The 18,630-nt window shown below is 35.7% G+C and overlaps 1 protein-coding gene across 3 annotated transcripts; it reads right to left on the minus strand.

The window, feature by feature from the left end:
• On the minus strand, positions 1-18,498 carry LOC140035216 (cullin-associated NEDD8-dissociated protein 1-like). Of its 3 annotated transcripts, XM_072075228.1 has the most exons (29): positions 18,068-18,498; positions 16,477-16,558; positions 16,136-16,305; positions 14,255-14,465; positions 13,333-13,498; positions 13,080-13,209; positions 12,259-12,373; positions 12,002-12,159; positions 11,785-11,908; positions 11,144-11,194; positions 10,987-11,069; positions 10,280-10,364; positions 10,035-10,136; positions 9,824-9,922; positions 8,602-8,712; positions 8,444-8,527; positions 8,223-8,363; positions 7,389-7,481; positions 7,156-7,277; positions 6,875-7,037; positions 6,551-6,790; positions 5,369-5,617; positions 5,097-5,273; positions 4,840-4,986; positions 3,952-4,068; positions 1,842-2,010; positions 1,611-1,688; positions 1,393-1,531; positions 1-520 (listed from the first exon to the last, which is right to left on the minus strand). In XM_072075228.1, exons 2-29 carry the CDS (start codon positions 16,513-16,515, stop codon positions 424-426), a joined length of 3,660 nt encoding a protein of 1,219 aa, XP_071931329.1. In that variant the 5' UTR covers positions 16,516-16,558; positions 18,068-18,498; the 3' UTR covers positions 1-423. The 3 variants fall into 3 exon arrangements, with proteins under 3 accessions (XP_071931329.1, XP_071931331.1, XP_071931330.1); XM_072075230.1 differs by lacking the exon at positions 14,255-14,465 and having other exon boundaries at positions 18,068-18,433; XM_072075229.1 differs by lacking the exon at positions 3,952-4,068 and having other exon boundaries at positions 378-520; positions 18,068-18,423.
• Positions 18,499-18,630: the final 132 nt, after the last annotated feature.

The following is an 18,630-nucleotide window of genomic DNA, read 5'->3' on the forward strand; positions in this document are numbered from 1 at the left end:
TTTCGTAATACGCCAAGGATTAACAGCGGCCAATTTTTCCTGTGCTCGGAAGTCAGGTTTCTGGGGGCAAATTTCTTGCTAAAACTAGCAACCCAGCTGAATTTTACAACAATTTAGGGGTTGGAAGGGGAAAGTGATAACCTAGTGCACAGATAACTGGGGGGAAAACCCAATAAAGAAGAAAATGTAAAGCAGCGAAAGAATGGGAAAACTAGGACTATGACTATACAATGCCAACCAAATCAGCCTTCCCCAAAAAGGAGTGAATTGCACCATACCATTCTCCACAAACCCCATCTAGCTTGTATTCTGAACCCATCAATATTCCAACGGTATAACTTGTAAAAGGCTCTCCCGGAGAAATCAAGCAACGATCATTTTCTTCACTTCAGCATGAACCTCAGAGGTGGGTTTAAAAAATTCTCACTCGTTTCGAATAGAACAATAATTGTCCCATAGTGTTTGAGATTTTCCAATTTCATTCATGAGATTTTTGAACTTGTGGCTGCAGTCTCCTCCACTGCAAAACAAAAGACAAAGTAACACGAATCAAAAGCTAATAATTTAAATTTATAGGAAAGAGGAGAACATCCATAAAAACTGGCATTCCCATTATTGCTTTGACAGGAACTGCCATTGTCATTATTGCTTGACAGGAAACATGAGACCATTAGAACGCCAGAAGCTCATGCACAGAAGCACTGAAAGTTTGGCAAGGCACTAAGTGTAGCTTGCTTCAAAAGTGTGAAGCGAAACAGTTCTAAGAAGCAAAGCGTGGGGTATGAAAGGCACACTCTAATGAGCCAAAGGTGGGTTGTAAGACGAGCTATTTGCATGCAGCTAGATGAAGCTCGAAGTACTTTGCAACGTCAGGCATAATAGCTATGTCATTCATTCCATCACAAGTATTACTGACCTCCGCCTAAAACTAAAAATTTAGATGGCCACCAAGCAATGGAAATGATCAAGCGCATTATTACAAACAAAAAGTCAACCATTTGTTTACTTTGATAAATTTTGCTAGCAAAGTGATACAAATAACATACATATATATACAAAACTTGGCTTCCAGTCATACTTCATTGTCATAAAAGATATCTATCTACTCAAATTTCAAGCTGATAAACCAGAAAAGCCAAACTCCTCTCTTACAAGATATTCTAATAACTGCCAACGCAAGATACTGGCCCCAGCCACAATTCATCTACTTTTTGAGACAAAATTTTAAAAAGAAAAATGAAATGACAAGTTCCAAGGAGGACAAACCCAGGCGCTTGCTTGTGTTAATTTAAGAAAGTCAATCAAGTAAGCTAAAGTTGTGAAGGAAACGAAAAGAACAATTATCTGTGTGAAACTCCCAAATAAGGGGGAAGGGGAAAAAAATAAACATACCTTATGCGGTTCAATGATGCAATTGCTCGAAGGGCACTCCTAACCATGTCTTCATTACGATCAACTTCTTGCTTGACTGCATCCTGTTTTGGCCTGAAACTAACAGTTTTTTGCAAGGGATCCACCAAAGAATCCAAAACTGGAAGCCAACAGAGTTAGTTGATGAATAAAAAAATAATCAGCTAAAAGATCAACAATCAATATTCAGATTGAAATACCTGCTAATACGGCAGAGGGGCACTTATCCGCAAGTTTTGAGAGGATAAGATGACAAGGCATTTTAACATCATAATGATCTATGAAGCCCAAAAACCACAATTAATTTAGTGAAAGACAAGCAGAATAAGGATCAGAACAATGCTTGATACACACAACAAAGGCAATGAGATACAGTGCCTAAGAGTTGAAAAAGGCAAGCATAAGATGCTAAATTTCAGAAAATAACTTACCTTCCAAACCAGATTTGAGGTAAGGAACAATAAAAGATGATGGATTCACTTGATCAAGACAACTGTCCAACAAAGTGTCAACACATTCAAAAGCTGCTTTTCTCAATTCAAGCCCATCATCTACTGTGTGCTTGAAGGGACCCAGATCAACTGTTCTAATCAGTTCTTGCTGCCAACAAAGAGGAGAAACAAGTTAACATAAATTATTCTCAACTCATAAAAGAAATTAAAAATTTGGTGATGTCTAATGCCCACTCAAGTTAAAATAGCTTTATAAAAAGGTTCCTAATTAGATTTGCTATCAAGATCAACTGTTAAAGACTTTCTGCTTTACAAGATAATGTACCAATTAGCCACAGAAATGGGTTTTGATTTATCCAATGCAACTCTGCAGATGCCAAAGTTATGTGTGCACACTTATGAGTCAACTATAAGGGCAATTGATAAATTTCACAAACTGTCAGCAGAACAATTATGAACTTACAAACAGCAACCTTTACCCTCCCTTCCTCTGAAAAAAGATTCCACAGATTCCAAGGTATAGATAGTCAAAACTTGTAACAAAGACAAGTTCAGGAACTGAAAAACATGGGTAATCCAGCACATGACATGCAACACTAGCTTTAACCAGCGCAACATAGAGTAGAACTATGGAGTCATGCATTAAGTGGTGTACAAGCCTATGCTTCATTTTTCTCATATTTTGCACGTAGACGTTAAAGTTTACCTTTTATATATGAAGAATGGGGGGTTTAGCGTTTTGCCTTCTTTTCGCCACATGGCTTTCTGTTGATGCAACAAGTGGTACATCTGTATATTCAGAACAATGATATCCTTCATTGCTTTTGTTGGTCTTTGTTAATGGGCCCAATGAACTCAAAAGATTTCAGCCTAACGAATAAATTGTATTGTCATATTATAACTGTTTGGCCCTTAACGGTGGCCTTTACCCAAAAGAAAGGAAACAAAGAATGTGACCTTTATTTAGTTCTTTGAGGCCCAAAGGGTTAATCTTAACTTAATTAACTTATAATTAATTTACTTATTATCTGGTTGGGTGGATGTGCTGTCTAAACCATGACTCTTAGATTAGGCTTAATGGACTAATAATAGATTTCAACCCTGAGATAATTTTCAATTAAACTCTAATTACAATTTCGCTATTGTTACTTACAATAACATTTCTTGCACATTGCTATTCTTGCCATTGCACATCGTTTTTTTTTCCCTTTTGCCTTTTATTCATGCCAAGTCAAATAAGTCTAGCCCTTATGTTTATGGGTGCTCATTGGCCAATAATCGGGAATTCGGTAAAAAAAATTTGGTAATTCGAAAATTGATTTTTTAAGACCAATATCCGATCACCGTCCAAACCTTAGTTTGATAAATTGGATCAAAGAACCGGTAATTCGGTAATATCCGAAATATCGATAGTCAGTTAAAATATTTTAATTTTCTCTAAAAAAAATTGTTATAACAAAATAATATCTTATATGTTTTTCCAATAAAATTCAATCAACTCAAACAAACATGATATTAAAAAAAAACCGTTCATAATTCTAAGCCCTAACTTATAATTTCAATTCTTAAACAACATTGAAATATATAAGAACTTCAAATTTAATTGTTAAGCTAAACTCCAACGTATCAACTTCCATTAAAATTTAACGTCCAAATACAGTTATAGTTAAGTTAACTAATTAGTATTTAGTGATAGGGGTAAGATTTACTCTTATTTTTAGTAATATACATAAGTGGGCATATATTCTCCTTTGACTCCTATTGATTTTATGCAAAAGTATGGTTTACTTAATTGTTCTTGAAATTTTAAGATGGCATGGGCTGTGCTTTACATAAACAAGGACTTAGACCTTAACTACCAGTTTAACTGGCCATTCATTACCATCAATTCAATCACACAAATAAACAGTAAAACTTAGATTGCCAGCATTAAATAGACTAAAGTCAAAAGAGATGCTACTATCCAACCAAATCCTCCCAACACTCGCGCTCCAGAGAAATAAAATTGGGTAACTTTCAACTGGTTCCTTTCTCCACCTTTAACAAACTCCAAAGAATTAGAATTCAATAACCGTGTACATTTACTTGCCTTAATTATCGTCTGGTCATATAGTAGTGGCAAAAGTTCAGGTAAAAGACCCTTTATCAAGTTTGGCTTATTATGGGCTGCTGTATTCAAGGCCAAAACAGCTGCACGCCTAACATGCTGCACAACAGTTAGAGAGGATAAGATCAATGAAACAACCCAAGGGGAAAAAAATATAGAAAGCTAGAGTATCTCCCCCCCCCCCCAAAACACCCCCAAAAAAACCAGAGAGAGAGAGAGAGAGAGAGAAGAAGGAACGTAGGCCAATCAAGTCTACCTCAAATTAAAGTCCATGTTAGCTTACTCTGGATACTTTTAGACCAGAAGGGTCAAAACATAGCATGAAATGATTAAATGAAATTTCCATCAGAAAACAGAAGATCTAAAGCTATTCTCACATAATATATACCATCCTGGGAACAGAATTTTGATGGTCTAAACTGACGGTCTAAACTACAATAAATTCAGTACCATCAGTTCTGAACAAACTGTTTTCACGATAAACTAATATACCCATATCAAAAACCATTCAGGTTATAAGACCGGTCAGCAAAGGACTGCAGCAGCAGGTAGTGATCAGCTAGTTGGAGTAACCATTGAGTCTAAATAAAAGTACAAAGAAAAGGGAGAGCAATTTGATTAAAAATTGGCAATCACTAATTGAGAATATAATTATCATCTTCTGCAGTGCAATAAAGCAACAGAAAAGGGACTTATCACCTTTAAACATTCAAGTTGAAATTACATAAAATTAAGTTGAGCATTCATGTATCATGTACAGCAAAAGAAGCCAAATACAAAAGATCTCCAAACCATTATAAGCAGAACTGGAAAGCTTAAGACATCATAAGCGATAATATATACAACTTTGCATATTGAAAGGGAAATTACCCGATCTTGATCCTTTATGAGCATCAGGAAAGATGAAATTTCAGACTGCAGAATTGCATCTATCTTCCCTGGACGCTCAACTATAGCATATTTTACGCCAATGACAACCGTTGCTCGGGTAAATGCAGCTGGATAAGTGGTACGGTCCTAAAGAAAGGAAAAACATGTTGATTGTTGGGCTGTTATCAATTGTACAAAAGAAACTGTGCTAGCCATATAAAAAGAGATCAACGAAGCATTATTGTGTGTAGCGCTACCTTGAGAGCAGGAACAAGTTTTTGGGGTTCAATGAGGGCAATTTTTCCCAGACACTCAGCTACAACATTGCGAACACCCTCTTCCTCACTTTCACAGTGGTTAAAGAGCAGATTAAGTATCTTCTCAACACTTGATTCCTGAAAGTCTGATCTGTCCACTGACTGTCTTACAATGACCTTAAGGAAGGATTCATTTCACAAGTTTTAGAAAATAATAAAAGATCAAGCAATTAAAAAGAATATCATGAGAGAACTCCATATCAATGGCATACCTCCTTCAATGAGTGTAATAGTAGATATTGTTTCTTCTGTTGATTATCAATCTTGTCCAAGATAAATGGCAGATATTTTTGTAGATTACCAACAGCAATATTCCCAAGAGCATAAGAGGCAGCTGATTTGATCTCTTCAAAAGGAGATTGGAATGATTCAATGATAATACTCTCGATCTGAACATGTGAGCTTAGATCCTTTCTCCTCCCAATCTCTCCCAAGCAAAGCAACGCAAGATGTTGTTTGGCCTAGAAAAATGGAAAATAAAACAATATCACAAAATGATAACAAAGGAAGAGGAGCTCAAAAAAAAATATATATATATATATATATATGTTAAATTGCCACTCTCATACTAGATTCAGCTTATCACAAAGCTTAAAACACACGTAATTCCCAACTTACCACCAAAAAGTACAAATAAATAAATTCCACTTGTGTTAAAAGACACACACAATGTGCATGCAATTTAGAAATAATTATTATTTTCCATGAATATATATATTTTGTTTTTACACAAATAAATTTTATATAAATTATTTATTAACAAACTTCAAGTTATGATAATAAATAATTTTGGTGGTTACAATATTTACAGTAGTTATGAGTGCAATGTTGGCAAATGTGATTAGGGTACAAGTTAGTTTTTCTTAGGATAAAATTGGAAGGTCAAAAAACGACAAAAATGTTTACACCAACTGCCATTGCTCTCCCTTTATATAGTGTATAGATATGCAGACCGACGCATGCATGATAATGTAAACCACAGATGGAAGCCCTTCAAGGTGGCACTTGAGTGCAAAGCTATACAAGTAACAAATGTCTGCAATCTATGTAGAAACCACTTTCAATTTCTTAGCAGATACAACAATATCATGCCTAATTGCAAGCACTTAGCATTCTAGCAAAACCTTCTCTAAAGCACCTAGCATCAGCTAAATTCGGTGAACAATAATATGAGACCAATAAAAACATATAAACCTTTAAGAATAGCATGAAGGTTATCAGAAACAAATTCAGCTAAAAACTACTTTTCACCGCAAGATAAACTTTTCCAAGAACATTGAGATATGATATGAATAGCTTTATCACTTGTAATTTTTATATGATATTAATCTAAGCAAGCAAAAATCATATGGAAAATAAGGCATAAAAGTTTTTCTAGTCTAGGCTAGGCTTACCGAACTTGTGCTGCTGTCATCTTTCAAAATGTCCGTCAGCATGTTAACGGTAGATGAACATTTCTTATCACCTGCAGCAAGGCAAAGAACGGCTACACACTGAGCAATGGAAAATAAAGCCTGCTTTGCAACACCACCAGCCTGTGGAGATGGTTTGGCAGTTGAAAGAAGAGATTCCAGTAATGCATCAAAGCTTGTATTTGCTGAGGAAACCAATGCAGCAAAAAAATTCCGCAAAGCCTGCAGGTTTGATAAAAAGAAAGTTAATGCAAAGAAGACTGCTGTACATCAACCATTTTATAGAGTACAAAATGTGCAACGTACAAGAAGTGCCTGTCCCTGAAGCAAGGAGCTTTTCACCAAAGTTAATGCTTGAGGAAGAACTTTATTTCTGACAGTCAAACCCACATTAGGGGTTGATCTGCTGTCAGACATTAAGGTACAACAAAGTTCCAGGGCTAGTGCTGTCATATGCAAGTCGAAGTCACTGGAGTTCAAGAAAAGCACCATCAGAACTTTTTCATTAATTAGCCCATGACATTGAAAACTCATAAACAGATACATAGGTACAAAATGCAGTTTAACACAAAATACTAGCAAGAAACCTTATCAAAGTAGAGAGTTCTATGACAATGACTTCGCAAGCAGCTGAACCGATTTTATCACCATAAGCAACTATCAGGGTGTTTAAAGTCCCAAGTGTTGCCTGTCTTAGTGCGCGATTGGCCTATCCATAAGCAAGTAAAGGAGATCAGACATTTCTTCAAAGGTATTATATCATCTTGATTAAAAAAAATGGAAAAGACAAAATTACTTGTTAAATGACAAATTTTCTCACCTTTCTTAAGAATGCGGTCAACTCTGAAATTACATGCTCTAAAACACAAGATAGGTCAAGATGCAGTGGAGAAGCAGCAATGACAGCAAATGCCTGGAGAGACAATACATTAAAGCTTCTACACATGTAAAAGTAGTTAAGCAGTAAGTTCTGAAAGTATCCAATGTCTAACACTATTACTACTATGTCAACATAGTGAGAGGAAAAATATTACCACCCACTATCAACTCTTCTCCACTTGCCAATAACAAGAATACAAAAAATAGAAGAGAAGATAGGGCTACCATACCACCAGCAATAACATTTTTCTGCAAGATTTCAGGAAAGGATGGGCAATGTAAAAGAAAATGACACAACAATGTCAAAATTTAGATCTGCAGAGGTAAAATTATGAACCTAAAAGCCAAATTTTCTCTGCCACTAAGACATAACAGGAATTCCACAAATCAATATTATATAGATTAAATGGTTGACAAATCATCAACTAAACTCTTGACTACAGAAACATGCCACCATTAGATGGTAACAAGATGACCAAGAAATAGTTTATCATGATAGTGGAAAAAGCATTTACAACAGAAATGTGATGCAGCTATTCTCCAATTCAAAATCATGGGGGAAAAGTGGTTGGATAATCTCTAAAATCAGTTGCCACTTTACTTCAATCAAATATCAAGCCAACAAGACAAAAAAAATGAGGGGAGTCATAAGAAGCCTAATGACAGCCACTCAACAACAGTTTTATCATTGAAAAAAAAAATCATTATCAAGTACCCATACCAACTTTCGTAAGAGGTTCTTTTCTAGTCAATGTATTCTAGAAACTAAACCAACCTTCACAGCAGTTAGCCGAGTTATCTCATTCCCCATTCGATCCACAAGCACAGGAAGGCATGCTGGTAACTCCCCTCTGAGATAATCACCAAACGTTGAAACAACAAGCCCCATACATGTAATGGCACTTTCCTTAACCTCCTGCAAAGGAAGAATGATGAGACACTCCAAAGTTGTATTGAGCTGGAAGAAAGAAAATTATGGATACAAATGTTGCAAACCTGATCCTGATCTTGATTTGCCAAACGGGCCATGATAGCATTATATATTGGATGAACATAGGGTTTGAAATCAAAACCAGAACCCTGAAAAGGGTATCCCATTAGCATCTGACAAAGTAACCCGAAATAAGAGATGCACGAAGTAGACACAATCTAACCTCAATATTTGGCCTCACAACACGAACAAGTTCTCCACATACTCTAAGTGCTTCAGCTGTAACTTTATAGTATCGCTCACCCACAGCGGATATAACAGGAGCTGATATGGCCTGAAAATAAAATGGGGAAGCCAGAACCAAACTTTTTGGGACGTCAACGGTTCAACTAGAGGATATCATACATGGTATAATGCATCTCTAAGAATTATAAAACATGAAAAGAACATTATAAACATATAAACATTTTTTATTCATTAAAAAAAAGAGCAATGAACCCAGAATTGTCCATCTCATCTTCATTCAGTATTTTTTTCATTTCTCTTTAACCTCAGAAAAGGTTTCTATTGCAAAGAAGCTTATATAATACAATACAAGACCATCATTGATTTCCTCTTAGAGGTTTTTAATTATTAAAATTAACTGTACATAAGAAAATAAACAACATTTACTTCATGTCATACACGTCAACTGCTTCTGCAATTTCACCGTCATTGATTTGCTCTTAGAGGTTTTTAATTATGAAAATTGACTGCACATAAGAAAATAACCAAAAAAATTACATTTACTTCAAGTCATACACATCAACCGCTTCTGCAATTTCTTTCCCTTTCTCACTTCTAGGCAAATGAAAACAAATGAGAGGAGCATGTAACACTTTTGCCAGTCATTCGGTGTATAGCTATACAAGCTAAAGCTTTTCTAGATATAATCTAGAAAACTAATCTAAAAATGAGTAAAATGGTAAATTAACACAACCAACATCGAAGAGAACCTTATTCTAAGTACCTGACATGTTGGAAGACATAATAATACTTACCATATCCACAAACTAAAAGGTATGTCTCAATCTTTCAGTAAATGTACAAGCTTGTAGTTCTGGATTAGTTTCAGGGGTATAAGCTGGAGAGTTCCAATGTGTTTCCATTTTTCCTTGATATATCACATGTATAAGCTACAATATCTCGTGCAACCCAAAGCAGGAAACAAGAGTCAAGAAAAAATGGCTCAGTGGATTTGGGCAACCAAAAAGAAATGACCTAACATCACTCCTTACAGGAATGTGATATTAAACAATGAAAACCAGCCAACATTTTAAACAGCAAGGATGAAGAATGCATCTGATTGCTTAAAATGTTATTAAAGTACTTGATTGCACAACACTTGACGAACAATTTGACATTCTTGAAAAGTTTAGAAGGTAGAATGAGTTATAAGACAATACCTTAATATAAGGATGGAAAACAGGAGGTGCATGAGAAGCCAAAATTAATCTTGTAAAAGTAAGAGCTTCAATCTTCAAATTTGAAGTAGAGGACTTATCCTGATAAATTTTTGAAAAAATTTAAAAAACCAGTAAAATACCAGATTAGTTTTTTATAAACAACATCAAGATAATAAGAATTTTGTTTCACATATGAATAAATAAAACTCACACATAATGCTTTCTCAAATCCAGGTATAAGAGATCCAATGTGCTCAGCAAGGCAATCAGGCAAGACCACCACCAGTTCTTTCAAAACTGAAAATGCACCAACCTGCAGAGGAAACACTATAAGAAAGTCGTAGAACAAAAAATGAACCTTTATCACTTCAGATGATAACACTTGGAGACAAAATAAAACAAGTCCCTGAATCAAGACAAATATAACAGCACAACTGTAAGGTTATAGAAGTCAACCTTTGTTTTGACAGATTTCTCTCTTAATTGCCTATTGATGGACCGAACAATTTTAGGCACTTCTTGCTTCAATAACCATCTAGGACTGCAAGATACATCGTTAAAATAGAGAAAAACCCAACATTGAGCAGAAAACAGCTGAATGCCACAACAAATTGGTCATAATCACAATCAGCAGGGAAGCTTTAGACTACTTCGGTATTGATGGGAGATGCAACACAACAAACAGCAAAATCCAAAGATAAGGATTTTCCACAAATGTGGCTAGATACATCTTGTTGCTTTCTAAAGTGAAAATTTGAACAGAAAAGTGCCAACACCAGCACAGTAAAAGCATGCAAAAACAAGGTGAAAAAAAATTAATAAACCTAACCGCACCCGGTACGAAACTTGCCCATATATCTCTTCAACTATTGTCAATGCACCAGATGCACTAGACAGAAGCAAATTGAGAATATCATAGAGAACAGATTTCAATCCATGGATGCATGGCAATGATAAGCTGTAAGAAATTACTTGTTATCATTTTCTATTTAACAAATTAACCCCCTCAACACCCCCCCCTCCAACAAAAGAAAAAAAAAAGAGAAAAGCAATAGAAGCTATCTATACAAATTGATACAAGATTATCTCCAGCAATAACTAGAACTCACAAGGTCCCAAGCTTTACAGGTCAGCAGTTTAACTAGGTAATAAGAAAATCTTGCCTTGATTCTTCAAACTCCATCTGCCCTTTCGTAACATTTCCAGTTTGTCGCAGCAACGCAATGAAAGTATTGAACACATCCATCTGTGAAAAAGATAATCAGATGCTTTACAACAGGAAGATTTAAATTTGAAATCCAAAACATTCAGTGGCATTACCTTGACATTTTCTTCCCTTTCCTTAAATCGGTCAATTAATTTTGGACAAGCCTGCACAAGAAATAAACTTGAACTGTAAAAGTAATAAATGCAATGCATGAATTCATTTCATTTACATGCATTTAACCAGCAGCAAAAGTTTATCACCCTTTCCAAGGAAAAGATAAATCCTCCATCAATTGTCAGCATGAAATCCCTAATTATGTGACAATCAAAACTGACACGGAAATTGAAAACCTGCAAACAAAAAGCTGAGACAGCCTTTCTTGGTATATGCAAATTGGTTTTAGAATAGCTTAATATACCTTAAGACTGTAGATATTGTAACTCATTACTTCTTAATGTTGACCTAAACGCTTTTTCAACAGTTAATCATGAAAATTAAAAGGATGACTAACTTATTCTCTATTGTCATGTAAACCCTTTTTTTTTGTTTGAGGTGGTGGGGTGTGTGTGTGTGTGTGTGGGGGTGGGGGGGGGGGGGGGGAAGGGAACCACTGGACAAAAGAACTTTTGGTAAAATGGGATCCAACCTAATCTTTCACATATTGAAAGCAAAGTAATTTCACAATAATGTCAAAGCAATAATGTTCATGGAAGAAATAGAAGAGTACGAAAAATCAGAGTTGCCCCTTATGTACCTCTTCATATAGCTTTCCAAGCAGCTCAGGGCGAGAAACAATTAGTCCCGCCAAGCACTTGGCTGCAGCCCTACGGACTTTCCAGCTCACATCTTCGTCATCCGTATACTCATTTTCACTCTCACTAATATACAATAAAAAATGGGAAGTCAGCTGAAACTCTATAATAGACAGATCAATACAGGAATAAGCAAACCAATATTAACTGAGAACATACTCATCTTCTTCCTCCTCATGACTTTCATCATCAGTATCTTCCTCCATGTTATCAGTGAAATTTGGATCATAACTAAGAAACTCCAATGTAAGGTGGAGAATTTCATCACAGTAAGAAGAAATATCTCTAGGGCACCTTAGTAAAAAACTCTCCAATGCCTAGGAACAATAATTCAATATCTTAGAGTGCATTAAAGCAGAGAAGCCAATACATAATGTTAACAAAGGGAAAAAAACTCTAATTAACAAATGAAATACCTGCAAGCTATATTCACGAAGCTCCTCATCATTCTCTGATGCACTTGTGCAATAGTTTATTAGAACTGGAACAGTATCTCCAAGGTGGGGACCAAAACGATAGCCAACAGCTCGGCTAGAGATAAAAGGTTCATGATCAGTCAAATCAGGATTTCTCATTGAATAAATACAGAAAAGACAATAATGAGACACCAAGAAAAAGCTATAGAAATGTTGAACAATCTCATGAGCCCGTACAAAGCATCATAGAGAGAAAAACTATTCTCAAATGCTATTGCAATCAGACTAGCAACACGTCAACCTCGTTCGGAGGCTTTTTAACCATGCTCCTTTCATGATGCAAAATCTTACACACAACTTTAACCCATGTTTCCTGGCTTACAGAAAATACAACATAAAATAAATTCTATTATGTATTTTGATGAATTTTAAAGGATAGCATGAGAAAGAGTAACCAAGGCAGAATACAAATGTTCATCTCAATGAGACCAAAGTTGGGAAATGTTTCTTCTCCCATGAATTGAAATATTGCATTTTTCATTTCTTATTTTCAGCTAGTATATACTCATTTTGTACTTTGAAAAAATAACCTTTATTAATCAAAGACATAGCTCTGACTAAGAATACGTGGGGTCAGAAATTAGTTTTCCTTTCCCTCACACAACTTGATAAGTCAATAAAAATCTTTCAATACCTACAGGCAAAATTATGTCATCCACATCCAACAAGTGGACTGACTGCAATAAAAGTTTAGATCCAAAAGGAAAGCCTCCAAATGTGAGTAAAATTAAGAAGCATGAAAGCCACATCTAAAAACAAACCTTAAGGCCCCGCTCATCTGAATGTTTGTTCGTGCCATTTCAGATTTTGAAGCCCTATTTTTCAAAAGCCGAACAACTTCGCCAGTAGCTTTTGCCAGCAAGTCATCTGACAAGCTTGAAGCCAAAGATGCTGAAGGAAGACACAGATCACAATCAGAATACTCCATCAAAAGTCTCATGGGGATTTTCTTACCAATCAAAGAATCATTTACAGAACATGCAAACTCCTCAATTTGAGTATATTTGTGCTTACCAATACATGAGACAGTCTTCTTCCTAACTGTGGCTTGATTGGAACTTAACTGAGGTAGTAATGCAGCTAACAGTGGCTCATGGTCTGAAGCCATCAAATTCCCATATTTGTGAAGAACATCACATAAAATGTCAAGACATTCACATTTTATTTCTGTGCTCATTCCCTGGACAAGCAAATAAAGGATATAACAATAATGGGAAAAAGAAAAAGAATTTATAAGTAGAAGGCATTCCATGCAAGTCAATATATGAGTGTACAGTCCATTTTCATTTGAAAAAGAAAATTACAAATGCAAGAAGAGAAGGACAGAGCAGTAAAGGATATAGGGGACAAGTGAATTCAGCCCTTTCTTGACCACTAGGTCCACATTTTAATGTATTTATTTCGCAACAAAGTAGCTAATTATATTAATTTCAAGAAAATCTCTTCCAAAGAGTTTAACTTGACTGCAATATCCGTAGACAACCAAAATGTTTAACTTGAGAGTGAAACCAAAACGGTAGAAAGAGGAAATGTGCACTCTTGCTCATTCAAGGTAAAATGAGGTGCCATTCAACAACTTCTATAACACAAACAGGAATTATCTCTCTCAATGCATGGAAAACATGACTCACAAATCAAGAAAATTCAGTTTGTTCTTGAATCTGGAAGTCAAGGAAGTGAAGTAGCTCCCATTTTGCTAAATTCAGAGCAAGATTTTGAGTGACTTAGAAATACTATTCCACATTGAAGTTGGTCACTGGTTTGAAGCCAATTATGCAAAATAAATAAATACATATCCAGGATATCACTTTGATTTAGAACTGTACTATTGTTTACCAAATAATACATGACAAGTGCATTAATCTTCACAGATCCTGATTAAAAGTTTAAAGAAAAACATCTATGATTTTGGAACAATCTGTTCTCAGAAACTTACAGTGCCAGTGATCCCTTGAATCAACTTCGGAGTAATGGACACAAGAACAGACTGTGCAACAGAAAGTGAAGGAACTTCGGCAACAATTGTCTTCATAGCTATGCTAGCAATATCACGATGCTGGTCTTTTAAATTAAGCAGCTTATCACAAAGCTTATTAGTCATATCCAACACTTGTTGCTCATGGATTTTCTTAACCAAAGGAGCAAGGCTGAAAGTTAAGATCAACACAATAAATGAAAAACAACCACAACAGTAACCCTTCATTAAACATCATCAATGCTGCAACACAATGTAACCTAGTCTCATAAGAGTCAAACTAAACAAATACAATGAAAAGATGGCACATGCCAATAAGTACTTTGACTCGATGAATGAAAAGCAATCAGAAAACAGCCACAACAGTAACCCATCATGAAACAAAATCGGTCTTGCAACACATGAAGGTACTCTCATCTCACAACAGTCAAAGCAAACCAAAACAAAGAAATAACAACGCTTGCCAACAAGTACTTTAACTCAGCCTCTCTCATCCATCGAAAAGCGAAAAAAATGTTGCAAAGAAGATAGACTATTGAGAGAACTACCAGAATCCTCCACTGTAGATTGGTAAAGCAATCCAATGTTCCAGAATTGAGAGAAAATGAATTAAGCATGGATTAACAATCTATCACCGTGAAATTAATATGTTTAAAATACTTGACTGAATGTAATGCTAAGGATGAAACTAAACATTATGACCATTGAATATATGTAAATGGTCAAATTAAAGAGAGATGAACCTCATTCCCCATCTTGGGTTATGGATGAACTTTTTGCCGACTTATTGGCAATTATAAGCAGAAATATGTAATCAAAAAAATAATTGGCTGAGATGAGAAAACATTATGGCATTGCTTTCTGCCTCAAAAAAAGCTTTAGGACAATAGCAACATTCTGTGGGTGCAGGAAGATTCCTGATGAACTATCCAATTATAACATATACCCTTGAGAGTTCAGAGCAGCTTTTTGGCAGTTGAAGAATTAATTATCTCCTTTGGCTAGTTAGCCTATAAATTCTACCATCATTCACTTCCCCATTTGCCACTGTTCCTCGAAGTCCATAGAATTCCACTTAGATAAATATTCTAACCTAGGGTTATTAGCACTTTCAGATGTGCTCTGATTCCTGTTTGATTATTACAACTTGCCTTTTGTTTAAGTTTCAACTCATAAAACGTTGGGGCCACTGCCAAGTCATCCCATATTCAAGGTTTTCTCTTGATCTTTTATATATAAATAAAGAACTCATCAATCAAAGTATCTCTCTAATGCTTATGCCTTTGCCATTGCGGATCCGCATGAAATTACTGAAGGAGTAGGAGGCAGGATAGTACTTTTGCCTGGTAATGGTGAGTTCCTATGAACAACCCGCTCAACAATTAACTACAATGTATATGAAACAAAATAAGTTCAACCAAAGAAGCTCAGATGAATGTCCAGTTTCCAATTTCTCATTCTCCACTAAGTTTCCCAGTAAGCCAGCAATTTAGCAACCCGATTCTTAAAGCCAATTGTTTCTTTGAAATTTCCAGAAATTCGGAACATGCTATAACTACGCAAAGTCACAATGTTCATATGTAATTAAAATCATGGTATATATAAAGGCTCAAAGACCTAAATCATTGCTAGCACATAGAAACCTCATGCATCTAGCAGTAGATACAACCGCCACTCAAATCCAAAGAACAGAAATTAGAAGTTGTCAACTGCCAGACAAATAAAGAAATTCTTTTGTTCATTTCTCAAAAAAGCTATCTCAACAAATGCATTGCACAAAACAAAAAGTCTTGTAATGGGAGAAGGTGCAAATTTTGCAAATATTACTAGCTGCAGAATTACCATTTTACAGCTAATCCAGAGACATCACCAGCCACATCATCAAGCTGCTGCAGAACAATATTTGACAACTTCCCCTCTAGCTCGACATCAAGTTTAAATCCCTCCTTGTTTAATTCATTTAGCAAATCAGATGTTGCCATGTATCTGTAATCCTTATCCTTCCCAGTCATCTGCACCAATATATCAAGTAAGCAAGCAATATCCAGCGAAACTTTGAAAGGAGAAACCCACAGCGAAATCAGACACATAGATACAGATGGAAAGAACGGACCACCTTTTGGAAGATGGAAAGTAAAGGGGCCTAGAATTTGAACATACAAGAAAACAGACTGACTAGTTACCTTTTCAAGTATGCCAGTTATGGTGAGATTCGCCGCCATTTTAAGGAACCTGATGAACTATAATCCCGGAAATAAGATTAACCTGCAGAACAAAACCCTTAGAAAATCAAAAAAATCAAAGAAGAAACAAGCAAATGGCTGCAGGGGTTAGAACCACATATTTACTAATTGTAAACAGCATGAACCATTATCCAGATAATTAAAGATTAAAAACAGTACCAAAACCAAACTATTTTAGATAAAGGAGATGGAAGTCATTAATGTCAAAATAAACCAACTGAAATAGAGGCTGAGCTGAAAGTATAGAATAACCAAGTGACAGGCAAGTGTATACATGGAGAAGTCCCGATGTACATGGAGAGTCGTATGCATCTAACTCTAAAAGCTGACATCATGGAAGCAGTCCAACAAGATCCTTTAATCACACAACCAACTCTTTTTAGATTAAAATTTTTCACTTGCGTGCCTTTAGAATTACAGTAATAATTGAGCATACAAAATTTAAATGTACGATCATTATGAGGTCTGGAATTTGCACCATGTAAAACCCATATAACCCACAGTAAGAAAAAGATCAAACACAACCATCCCAGACATGTCAACATAGCCCGGGAGGCCTCTGCCCTTAAAATCCTTTAAGTACTCATGATTAATATTTTAAAAGTGATTCCCTGTTGAATACTAAAACTAAAACAATTCCTTTTATTTCGATTTGGATTTACTTTTTCAGCTCTTCCCTGCCGTATGAAAAGAACTCCATAAAGAACATAATTGCCATTTACACCTTTCAGTCCACAGAAGTTTCCAAAATATTGAAAGTCTACACCAGATTGAGTAAATATAATTTGGATTTGTTGTCTTGAAACTGCCGCATTAAGGATGTTGTTGTGCTATTCAGCTTCAACTTAGCATGTATTTAATGCAATCTATATCTTATTCCAAATAGCATATCACATCTTTTAACTACTGCTTCTCTCAAATTAGGGCCCTTGCTTTAAAACTATCATCGTATCGGATATGCCCCATGGGTCTTAATAGAGACTCACAGACTACCCATTGCCCGCCCGACGCCAGTCAACATGACTTTAACAAATCACTAACCAAAATCCACAAGGTAAATAAATTTAGATAGACCAACGGTTTGTCCATGAAAAATAAAATTTAACTCAAATTAAATGTTCAGAGACCTCATTCTGTTATCAACCAAAGAACTAGACAAGAGGGTTCTGTATATCCCTTCATCTAGCATTGTAAGCAAAGACTGCCCCACGTACAATAGCATATGACCCACAAAACATAATTAACCATTAACCACAGTTTCAGAAGTCTTCAAAACACATAAATTAGCATATAATCAAAAACAACAGAAGAAAATTATGCTTCTTAAGGAACGTAAAAACAAACACTTGATGGATGGTAAGAATAGTAAAAAGATCAGTAAACAGCTTCTATGAATTCTCAACCATTGCCCTAAAAACCAATCGATAATCACAAGGACGAGCTGAACTATGAACCAAAAAAAAAAATTTTTAAAAAAAACGCATTCATAAGTTTTAAGTGAAAGCGAACATAAAAGGAAATGAACGCCTACCTTGAGTATCACGGCCAAAAATAAAAAAATAAAAAAAGGCAGAAAACGCAGGCTTGCGCTGTGGTTGTATAGATAAAATATGCGGAATTGATCGGTTTGGATTGTTTCCCGGAGCTGTTAAACCCTACCAGTACAATGCGTAACAGTTTGCAGGCATCAGACTGAGACTGTGTAGACTGCGTGTAGTGCGTGTGAGTGAGGTTTTAGAGAAAGAAAACAGAAATTGACGCAAGAAGCGATGACCGTCTTTAGCTTGGCCGCACCTTTTTTTATTATTTTATTGAAAGAGAAGAGAAGAGATGAGAGACAGGTGGGGCGGTCGCGGTGGGCTATGGCTGAAGGAGAGGGAAGGAAGACAGGGACTCCGAGGTTACAGATTGATCGAGGAAAGTTTCTAAAAACTTCACATCGGCCCAATGTCGTGTCCGGGTCGGGTTTTTTCAAAGTTTTTCAAATTTAAAGGCATGTTTGGAACCTGAGTTTTTTGTGAGTTTGTCTAAAACTTTACTGTAGTGCACTGTAGAAGTTGTTAAAAAAATTTTGTAGAAGTTTTTGTAAGGTGA

Source organism: Coffea arabica, chromosome 2c, assembly GCF_036785885.1.
Source record: "Coffea arabica cultivar ET-39 chromosome 2c, Coffea Arabica ET-39 HiFi, whole genome shotgun sequence".
In the NCBI taxonomy this organism is placed as follows: Eukaryota; Viridiplantae; Streptophyta; class Magnoliopsida; order Gentianales; family Rubiaceae; genus Coffea; species Coffea arabica.